The following is a 12,111-nucleotide window of genomic DNA, read 5'->3' as shown; positions in this document are numbered from 1 at the left end:
GTAACTGCTAGTTTTTTTAATGGCCATTTCTAGAGATATGCTTTTTTTCCCCCTTATACATAGTACACACAGCAATACAACTAGCATTCAGAGTCATTTTCTGTGTTATTCAGCAGTTCTTCACAAAATTAATTAAGAAACAAAAATATTTGCCTTTTTTGAGACATTAAGAAAACACAGTTAGCTCTATTGCTATTGATATTCATCCTGAAAATTTTCTAACCCAGAAGAATAATGTGGTTTTACCCTTTTGTGCAAAGAATATTCTGGGATTGGCCTAGAATATGAATTTCAGTTTGTTCTGGCATGACTGACTTAATTCTTACAAATTTTCTAATTCTGCTTTATATCTGCAAATGAAAAGATATTTCCCACTGTAGTCTTTCTTCCTTTTCTCCATGCCAACAAGACAGAACTATATAGTAGAGGAGAATTTCTTTGGAAAAAGAAAGAGTTTATTAATTTTTTGGAACTGCACCATATAAGGATATACTGTCAGTTAGAAAATCAAGGATACTTGCCATGGTTGACACTGCTTACTACCCAAAATTCAGAAACAAGTTAGAATTATCAAATAGTTTCATATATTTATATAACTTAAGTTTTCCTACTTCCCCCATTACATGAGTGTTACAAAATTTTAGATTTCCTTAACTCAACAGGCACATGGTTGGGACAGGTGTTTCACATTTAATAAAGGGCCACAAATTTAACAGAGATTAAGTTGCTTTAATTTAACATACTTACACAGTAGAAATAGGATATATATCATATTACTTTTGGGTTTTTTTGTTTTCTTTGAGTTGAACATAAATTCCTATGTCCATTAGCTCTTTTATATTTTAAGACACATTTACTGCATAAATATGAACTCACAAAACTGAAATTACCATATTGAATGATAAAGCTATATTTGGGTATTTTAAATGTAAACACAAGAAAAATAAATTACTACATCAGCACTTTGCATACACTGTTATTATTTTTAATAGCATGTACCATGTAAGAATTAGTGGCCAGGGTAGACAATTAAAATTAAAAACATGCATTAGAGATGAGTGAATCCGATTTAGTGAAATACATTTCGACACAGCAGTTGTTTCTTGTCAGTTCAAAGAATTTTACTCAGGGGATATCACTTCTGGCCATAATCTACATGCTTCAAATGATAATCTGCTTTACACACAACTGCTTTTTGTCTGAATGCATGCAAAGTTTGCTAAGAGCTATACGTTCCAGTTTTCATAGTTTATGGCATTCAATAGTGAATTTTAAAACTGTATTTTAGAATGTTGCATATTGAGGAAGACAGTAAAATAAATTTTTCCATACACATTTAATATATGCATGTAATGAATTGTTAAGACCTAATCTTAATGAAATACTTATTCAAAAAAATGTGGTCTTGTTTTCAGCATATTCATCCAGCCCTAGCAAAATACACAAGTATGTAACTGACAGTCATCCTGAGTGTCTATCAATACCTTGTGTAAGATACTCTCCAAAAGAAACATAAAAAATCTAGAAGCACAGAGAGGTGTTGGAAAGAGTTTTAAATTTATAATCACTCATTCTTAACTGACAGATGTACTCAGTACAGGTACCTTAGAAAGGATGAAGCGTGTCTCAAAGCTGAGCTCAGCGTATCAGGGCATCATGACTAAGCAGCATTCACAGATGTATTCAAAGAGTAATGAGGTCAGTGAATAGAACAGGAGAAAGATTTATGTGTACAAACCAAACATCTTATTTCCTTCACTGAAACTCAAGGTTCCAGCATTTATGGGCAGTATTTGTGGGCAGTGTTACTCTTAGAAAGTCCTGAACACTATCCTTTGAACAGTAATTTCTTACTGAAAGGTTAAAAGATATTTCCATTTATCACTAGGTTACTCTGATCAGCTTTTTAGCTTTGGACTAAAGCAGAGAGGAAACATAGCAAAGAAGCAAATTAAATGGGTGAAAGCTATATAATATAGATGTAAAAATGACTCCATTCTTTTCCTTGTGGTTCAAGCTATTATATGTAGTTCAAGTGGAACCTTGTGGTTCTAGCTGTTACGACAATAGAAGCTATTTAGATGTAGATTTCAATTTTAAAATCTCATTATTGTCCAAATCTATTAGATTCTGAGCAAGGCTTTAATGAATGAGAATAGGAAGCGCTTTTCACTTGTCATAACTGGACGGAATTGAATCAGAAGAAGTGTGGAAGAGGATGCCAAGGATACACTGCAAGGTTAATACTTGACATATTCAGAGGGAGCAGAGCTATTTTCCTCAGTGGTATCCCACGCACATAGTCAGCTGAGAGAGGGAAACAGGAGGAAAGACTACTTGCCCTTTACAAAGTCTGGTCCCTGGTTAGTACTTCTACTACAGCTTTTACTGTTTTATTTAAGCATATACACTCAAGCATGGGGTAAGGATGTATGCAGGAAATCTGAATATTAAAACCAAATGCCTCTTAATATCATATTACTTGAGTCAGCTAATATGAGAAGATGATTACATTCAATTGTTCTTGGTTTGTACCAGTTTCAGAGAAAAGTATTTTTTTCAATTCAGCTAACTTCACTCCTGCAGAATTCTCATTGTTTTCTTTGTAGGATTTGTACCTAACTTACTTCAAATCCATAAAACTATAAATAAAACTTTGACAATACACAATTTCACACCACATAAAATGAGAAACAGATTTGAAACTGAAGGGCCTGTTTTATCCTTCCTAGGCGAAGGAGGGTAGGGTTTTCAAAAACACCCAAGAGAACTCAATTTTTAGTTCATTTTGGTGTTTTTGTTAACTCCACTACCAGACTACCTGATTAACAGGATTTCACAAATGATCAACAAAACTGGCTTTTTTTCCCTAGATTAGTATGGTATAAAATGGCAGATAATGCGTTTTGGTTAACTTTTACAAGGAAACCTGCTGTATTTTCTCATTTTATGACATTTATTTATATCATCGCTATTTGGAATGTCTCCGTTTTAAAAATTTGCAGCTGACTTAGAGTTTATTTGCCTTTTTTTCTTTTTTTTTTTCAGTTGGATACACAATGAATGATCTCATTTTTGAATGGCAAGAAAAGGGAGCTGTCCAAGTAGCAGAAGGGCTCACTCTGCCACAGTTTCTGTTGAAAGAAGAAAAGGATTTATGTTACTGTACCAAGCATTACAATACAGGTAGGAGAGCATTTTGATGATTAAAACTGGAAAGACGTTTCCTGCTATTTTGGAGAGGTCTCTTTTTATAAACATTCTCATTGAGCTCACATGAACATTAAAACATATACCTGCATTTTGCAGGATAATGCAAAATAAATAAAATAACTGGAACAATGAAACAAAACTAGTACGCTTAAGAAAATACATAGCTGAAATAATTGAGAAGCAATTCAGCTTTTTTTTTTTTTTTTTGCAAGGGGTGCTGAGGCCACGTCTGTACTGTGGGATCTGAGGCACTGCCTGGATTCTGGGGTTCATACACTCGCAGCGAGTTGTCCTGGCTCTGTCAGAAAACGGCACGCGGGGCTGGGAGGGAGACTCAACAGCTCATTCATAAAGAATGTCCTGTTGCAATCCAAATTAAGGCAAAGTGCTTCTCAACATGGAGGTTATCACAGCTGCCACGATACCCTAAGGGAGGGAAATGATCCCTAAACTCTGCTTAGAGTGAGGAGGTATTAATACTGACATTTTGAAGTGTTCCCTAAAACAAATTGGAAATACCTGACGTGTACCTTTACTGTACAAATACTAATATCTGACTAATCCTCAAAAAGCTTCAAAAAATGGAGATATATACCCTTTAGGAGGATAATTTTTTCATTCCAACATCATTTTGTTAATGAGAATACTGAAATTAACATTATTTTTCTTTTTTACCATAATCCCTGCAACAAACAAGAAAACAAACTTTATTTTAATGATTTTTCTCTGACTCTTTCTAATTATACAGGCAATCTCTGCTTCATGTTTAGGGCTCTCCTGCTTTTGCGCTATTTTAACATGTGCCTATAACTGTACTTCTATAAGCTGTGCTAATTATATTATTAGAAGAACATTCGTTGTACAAAGTATTCTCTTCAGCTTTCTAAAGTTCATTTGTACAATGTAATATATCAAAAATCTCTCAATCAGGAATTAAAGCATTGCTGTGGGACTTAATCTGATATTGAATGGAAACCTGTTTTAAAATGTCAGAATTTCCAGTGATTTCCAAATATCTCTCTAAAAAACCATTTGCTTTCATTAAAGGCTTAAGAAACCATTGCTTTAAAATTCCCTGGGAAAAATCCAAAATGTTTCTTCTTTCAATTATTTAAAAGTTTCATTTTCATAATCTTGAACTGTTTCATTGCAGTAAGGTTAAAAAAAAGTTGATAATCTCAAATTAGTGTGATCATCGTAAGAATGCTCCTAAGGTCAAATAAAATATTAATATGGAACAATATATTAAAATATTTTAATATGGTCAAAATTAGAACTCCACCTCTTCATTTAAATAGCTCCCCTTTATCACAGTGAGGACAAGTTAAACATACTTTGACAGTTTCCTCTGAGAGCTTTTGTTAAAATCATTGTATTTTAAACATTTTGATGTTGACTGAGACTTCATTTTTTCAATATTTTTAAGCCACTACCTTTTTTTTTCATAACCTCTGTTTCAGGCCTGTTTATTTAAGATGGAATTAATTTTGCTCTGAGCAGAAGTAGGAAAACATGCTAGACCAAGGCCTAACATGCTAGACTCCACAGGTTCAGCTTGCGTCTCCTGTGTTTGCCATTCTGGCCCTAAATTGCAAAGGGGAGCGGGAGGAATAGCTGTTAGTGACAGCATGTGAAGGCTCACAGCTGTCAAGTTGTGCCTACGGACAAGCACATGTGCTTGTCCCTGTGAACTGCTGTCACTTTTAGGTAGAAGAAGAGATTTACTGTCATAACGACAGGACAGCATCAGTCCACTATATTTCCATATCGCTTTGGCCAAAAACTGCATTTCTGTGGCCAAAGAGGTGCTCTGAACTGTCTGTGTAGACCACAGACCCTACTTAGAAACAGAATTGGGCCATTTGATTTGCATTTAAAAAGTAAGACTACCTACTAAGACAGAAAGCTTGGCAGCCTGCACACTGGCGCCCACCGCATGCGCCTGGATGCAGACTTTAAAAGACCTCAGCAAATGGGGAGACAACCGGGCTGCTGGGAATGTGCGGAGGGAAGGGACTGCCACGCTCGGGGGCACCCTCCCAGGCACAGGGGTATGCCCTCACTGCGGCAAGCAGTAGAGGAGCTGCCCGCGCCAAGTCACAGCAGGAGAGCAAGCCCGCTTTCCCTTGGGGGTCATGCTGGCCCCCAAAGCAGGAAGAATGCTGGCAGGGCAACACGGACTGAAAAGCTCATTTTAGTCAGCAGGATTACATCCACTGTGACATTCTCCTCTACAACATAATGCTCGTCTTACTCTGAGGTTTTGGGGATTTTTTTTTTTTTTTTTTTTTCATTCTTCAGTATGAAGTTAGCTTCAGCAAATTAAAGGGGTTTGATTTGGTTTCGGGAAGGTGGGAGTGCCTTTGGTTTCTCTGTCAGAACTTGTATTATTAACTACTCTGTGTAGGCTAAAAAACACTAAACATGATATTAAAAGACAGCAACTCAGTGTTTCTTTTCCTCCATTACGCCATTTGAGTATGTGATCACTAATACCCTTTCTCTAAGGCTCCCAAAATGAGATACTGCAGACTGATACTTCTTTAAGACAATCCACAAGAAACAAAACAAATCATTTTTTAAAAACAGAAATAAGCCTATTTATCTGGCCCACAGGAGATTACATTAAAAGGGATTCTTAAAAGGATGCTAAGCAATTGCAGCTGGTATGCAGTCAGTGACTAAGTAAGTTTTCATTACGAATTTAGTTACAGTACAGGACAGAAAGCTTTTCTGAGACATCCTGTAAAACAGAAAAAACAAAAGTCCCTGCGAAACAAATCAACACAATGCTTCAGCACAGTATGTGGAAACTCATCAGTGCATGTCTTATCAGTGCTTCGTGCCCAATTGAAAGTGCATCTTTGTAACCATAGCTTGAAAAACAAACTGCTTCCAAATATAGGGACATAACAGTTGAGAGCATACTGGCTCATCAAGTCTAATGTTCTAAAGTGATGCAACAACATTTCTGATCCCTTCAGCTGTCTTTGCATTTGCCAGCATATCTGCAATGACAATTTGGGAAGTGAACTGAAATCATAATAACCAGAACAAACACAACACGTGAACCATTCACATTCCAAGGATGGTCTTGCTTTACCAAATTATTTCATTCCTTTCCTATGCCACATTGCTCTCCTGGGCTCTTATGCAACACCCAGCTTTAATTTCATTCACAGGTACCAGTGGCTGCAAAAAGCCCAACATACAATGGCATGAATTCATGCATCATAGCATTAGCTAGCAAAAGCCTGCAAACACCAGCTGAAATAATACTCTGAATACTGACAGGTGTGACTTGGCTCTGTATGGGGCTATTTTTGATACCTCTGTATCTTTACTATGGCAAATCTGCTTGACTCCAGCAGGACATCTTCCTCTGACGAAGAAGAGACTGGGATTCTCAGTCTCGCTCCTACCAAAATTTAACCCTTCTATTTTAAACATTTATTGAATAAAATATCATCAGCTGTCTGGAAGTAAAGGTCTTACATCTAGCAGTCCTTGCTATCTAGATTGCCATTAGATTCTCCTTAGCTTCTGCTTCTCCCCTCTCCACTCCTCCTAATGCAGCACAGCACGTGACTAGCTTTCCACCTTGCAAGGACACACCGGTGACTTGCATTCAACTTGATATCTCCCAGGCTTCCAGTCCTTTTCTGCAGAACTGCTACCTATCCAGTCCATCCCAGCCTGCATGAGGTTACTCCATCCCTGGTGCAAGACTGTGATTTGTCTTTGCTGAACGTCATGAGGATGCTGCTGGTCCATTCCTCCAGGCTGTGGAGGTCCCTCTGAACAGTAGCTCGGCCTCCATTTTGAGGTAGATAGGAATTGTAAGTGTGAATCTGCGCAGCTGAAAAAGGAATAGTCATTCTTTTCCAAATTATTTTCATTTTTCTCTTAATGTAGTCATTGATTATCAGTCTTATGCCAACAGTCAGCTTTATTACCTGCACTGGGATTTATTTCCAAGCAAGCTACCTTCCTTCCTGAGCAAGAACTTATGTATCCTGTAAATGATGGACAGCACTGTTAGCCCCTTTCTTTCACAGACTGCCTTGAAAGAAAAAAAAGATTGGACAATCCTACAGTCCTTTTGTGAATCTTGGCTTTAGATACACAGATGCCAGCCATATATTTCAGAACTTGGCTGGTTCTGCATCCCAGATATTCAAAAATCATAATTTCTAGCCAGGCTGCACGATCAAAGGTTCGGTCTGAATGTTTTATGATGAGGAAAAGTCAAGTATTTTCCAAGCAGTTTTTAACAGCAAAATATATAAAAAGTGCAATTTATATTCCATTGCAAATTGCAAAGGTTTTTTCTGGAGACTGCAATACTAAGGTTTTTTTGTTACTTTGTCTTCTTCTTAGAGAGGTATGAAAATAATTTCAACTAAGTTTATTTATATATAATCCATTTTATAGATACAGTCTCTTAAAATAACCAGCTTAGCCACACATACCACACATACGTATTTATGGAACATATTGCTTGTTTAAGAAATTTCATAAAGGGAAGGTGAAAGTGCAGAAAATATTTAGCAGTATTTCAGTAATAAGGAAAGCAGAGTGCATCTCAAATGACTGTGTAACATTCTGGGGGGAATAAAAAAGAAGTCTTTTTACTGAACAATAATAAACACAGCCAGACTGCTTGCCTAATGGCATCTGATAATGACTCAAACAGGAGAGAAAGTAAAAGCAGCAATTCTGGCTCAAGCACTGATCTTTTTTGATGTCAAAAGAGTAATGCCTGTTTTTTCATGGCCCCTGTCTTTTTTCATTCCTTCCCTGGACTACAAAAGACAAAAAGATACCACACTGATTGCTATCCACTAGATAACAGACACAAAAATCAAACACACTTGTCAACTGGGCATAGCTGTACCTGTGCCACTGTCTATCCATCTACAGTACAAACCATGTGTCATTTTATTAGCGTAATAGTTATGCTAATAAAATTTAGTTTATTAGAAACTTTGGAAGCTTTCTAATAAACTAAACTTTAGAAAACAAGTAAGAAAATATTTTCAAAAACAAAAAAGCCAGCCAGCCAAACTTCACTGCCTTTTGAAAAATCAAGAAAGAGCATATTCCTTTATCCCATTATGCAAATAAACTGAAAGACTGGTCACTCTTAAGAATAGTACAGAATCCAAAATGATTTGATAATTAGTTAGGCAAATGAAAAGGTTTCTGTTTAAGTAAATTTCAGCAGACTTTTGGACTTGATGCTGATCAGTATTTTTCACAAACAGTGCCTACTTTCCTCTGAAAATTACTTTTTTTTCAAAAATTGAGCAGACAAAATTTTATTTCTAAAATTCTGCAGTATTGCCTCACAGGAAAGTCAGTTTATGTATTTCAAGTTCCTTTTCATGCTATCTGGTTGAAATTATGGTAGCTGCATAGTGTGATACATAACACAAGAGAGGTTAATTACAGTCTTATTTTAGCAGTTGCAGACCAACCAGAACGCACATCACAAAAGGGAGAAGGAAAGCGCTGGTGGTCTGTATGTCATCTCTCTTATGGCAACACGGTGTATCATATTGAAAATAGTCCTGTCTTCAGTCAAACAGTTCTTTTAATTAGAACACAAAATTGTCCTCAAAAAGAAGTATCGGCATTAATAACTTTACAAATAGAATGTTTCCCATTTGGCTTTTTTTTTCATTAATCCAGTTTCTCTGAGGACATTTGGAGCAAATCCCTTCACTGTTACTAATGCCGACAGAAACCACTGCCATGATGATTTCATCCTGCATACTGAGTAATTTAAAACACTAAGGCCCATATATATATGGGGACACTTTAGGAAGGCCTTCTATTGATATGATGAAGGATTTGCCTTCAGCACAGGACTGATCTAAATTTCACTTATCCAGCTTTCTACTACCCAGCACACTGAAATGTCCCATCACAGGATCAGATGAGTGCCAGCACTGGCCTTAAAGAAGGATTGGAAAAATGTCACTGAGAGTAAGACTATGATGACCAGCAGTTAGATCATATTTGGTTGCAGCTGAACAGCAGTGTACGTGCCTCCCACCAAGTGTTTTCAGCGTGGGTGTCCTGCTACAGACATCTGAATAAATGATGAAAAATTGAATAAATATTAGCCTTTTTTTCTCCATATAAAGGTACAGTGAATAGGCAAGAATATTCAAAGCATTGCAATGGCAGGTATTGACAGAGAATTTGGGACTCCCAGGCATCAATTATTAGAAAACTGTGAAAGTGCAGCAGACACCTTGCACATACTCATACGAAGTGTAATTACTCAATCAAACAGCATCATGAGAATTCCAGTTATTCAGCTATTTATTCTGATGCTCCTGTTGGGACTACCATTCCAGTGCATTAGAAATGTACTTTCATTTAGCACTATTTCTCCATTTAAGCTACAAGTACAGCCACAGCTGTACTTAAAACACTTCACAGCAGATCAGATATTAGCATTATCAATGGCTTTTATTACAAGAAAAACTAGACTACCACTTACTAGTATCCAAAGTGGTATTAAAAACCAGCTCCTTCAGCAGATCTCTCTCCATCCTGCATGGATTAACAGTTGAATCTCTGCATGCTTAGTTCCTTATTTGTTCTTACTAATTCATTTTAAATTTTGCATTGTTATTCATTTTTAAGAATCTAATAGTAATTTATTCATTATTATTAATCTTACTTTTATTAATTATTTCTCAGGCACACTATTTCCTTGGTTCACTTTCCTGTGCTGATTATCCATTATGAACACGTTCTATATAGCTTCAGAAACAGCTGTTCAGCCTTCCTAGGAATTGCTACCATGACCAGGACATTGTACAGGTAGAGTAAGAAGAGCTCCCTCCAAGGGATATCTTAACGGAAGCCAGGAGGGGACAAATACATTTAAGTTCTACCAGCTACTCCCTCTGGAGCAATTTCAGGCAGATGAGAATCTGAAAAGAAGGACCCTTTAGGGCCTGACAGCTACTACTTATGCTTGATTTCCCTTGCACATTCTGCACTCCTGGCAGTCCCCTCTAACCACACAGGCATACTGCTGCCTGCTTACCCCACTGCCTAAACAGCACCAGCCATGGCCAGAGGAAGCTGTGCTGTGTGAAGGTGTGCCAAGGGGTGGAAAATTGCTGTTTCTACTGACTTCTCTCCTCAGATCACTCACAGGTGGCGGCAGCAGCCATGAGCAACAGAAAGAACATATGCCCTGCACATTGACTCCCAAGAAAAACCACTCAGGCTTTCTGGGTGAAAGAAAAATCTGATAGAATGACTGGAAGATACATGGAAATCATGGCAGCCCACAATACTGCAGATCTTGCATTGTCACCAAAGAACATGTGTAAGAGAGGAAAATGCACCATCCTCTGCATTTATACCAGTTTGTTCACATTGTATGCACAGGTACAGCACTCAAGAAGGCAGCACTTTTAGTGCCTTTATCACCCTTGAATCCCCAGTTAGGCTTGACTTACCTCTATTTCAGGAAAAAAACATTCTTCTTTTAGGAAACCCTCTTTCTACAGCTATGGCTGTTTTTCTCTGTATTACAGAAATCTGTCCATTTTATAGATTGTGTGCACATCTGTATTTAGCTCTAGCCTGACTGAAACTAGCGTTATGCCTTAATTTGTTGCTCAGCCTAGGCAAAACCATATTACCACAAAGATTTCTTATACTCTTCCTAGCCACTCTCCATGACATTTACAGTGCATATCAGAATCAACTAGAACTCACTTTTTATGAAGTGAGAATGAATTATTACAGTAATACTCTTACTTGCTCTTCTATCTCCTTCCCCAGCTGAGATGTCTGCATCTGATGCATCTGATGACTGAGTCTTCATCTGATGTCTGAGTATGTCTCTTCTGATGCATTCAAGCATCCAGTCAAATAGTTAAACCACAGCTAACTTGACTTTGACTTTGAAATGGAATTCGGGAAGAAGAACGGGGCCCACAGTGGTTTTAGCTGGAAAACAACTAACAGCACAACCTCTGTTGGCTGCCTCCTAGCTGAAGGTCACATCTGCTGGTGCAAATGTTTCTACTTTATTTTGCTTCTTCAGCCAAGTTTATGCTCAGCAAGGAAGGGCAGAATATAACATCATCCTCCCACACTTAGACCAGCAACCACTGCAACCACACTGCTGAGACTGACTTCTGCCTTTCTCCTCTGCTGTCTTCCACTGGTGAGAAATCCAATAGCCAGCACTGGAATAGTGGCTGTCTGGGTAGACACAAGTCTTCCTTGGGAGTTGCCATCTATTTGCGGATTAAGCTAACTTTTCAATGAGGAGAGGAGGAACACAGTGGTCTTGACCAGAAAACAGCAACTACAGCTGAGAGGCAAGTTCCAAGGTTGATGTGATCCCACCAGTTCCTAATGTGAATATATGACTGGCATGTCCATAAGCTCATTGTGTGTAAGCCCAAGGCAGGAGTCTAAGTCACACATTTAATGGAGTTAAGCAAAGATATTTTTCCACTTTGTGGCACTTTTCACTTTTTTTTTTTTAACCTTGGCTGATGAAACTTTTTATGTTTACGAAAATACAAAAACAGACCAAAAAAATCTTTCCATATAATTCCTTTGACATATCACTCACTTCTATTTCTGGCCTTTTTATAACCCCATTTCTCTTTTCTCCTTTTTTCCTTGGCTACTATATTTTTTATTTGCAGAATCTCTTTCATTTAGTTAGGATTGTGTTGTCCACAGCTATTCATCCCTTCCTCCTCAGTTCAGACAAACCTGACAAACCTGCAACTACATAAAAATAAACCACATCAGAGCTAATGTATTATTTATTGCTCGTGGTTTAGGACCACAGTATTTTTGTGCTGAGACCTCTGTGATAACTCAAGCTCACTTGAATACTCA

At 37.5% G+C, this 12,111-nt stretch overlaps 1 protein-coding gene across 1 annotated transcript in view; it reads left to right on the top strand.

The window, feature by feature from the left end:
• GLRA3 (glycine receptor alpha 3) overlaps positions 1-12,111 on the top strand; it is a 100,698-nt gene that overhangs the window by 74,943 nt on the left and 13,644 nt on the right. Inside the window, exon 6 of the mRNA XM_067297132.1 lies at positions 3,049-3,186. Within this exon, the coding sequence (XP_067153233.1) occupies positions 3,049-3,186 (138 nt within the window). The remainder of the gene's footprint in view (positions 1-3,048; positions 3,187-12,111) is intronic.

This window comes from Apteryx mantelli, chromosome 5, assembly GCF_036417845.1.
Source record: "Apteryx mantelli isolate bAptMan1 chromosome 5, bAptMan1.hap1, whole genome shotgun sequence".
In the NCBI taxonomy this organism is placed as follows: Eukaryota; Metazoa; Chordata; class Aves; order Apterygiformes; family Apterygidae; genus Apteryx; species Apteryx mantelli.
Note: the sequence above shows the minus strand (reverse complement) of the source record. Positions and strands in the feature narration are given on the sequence as shown.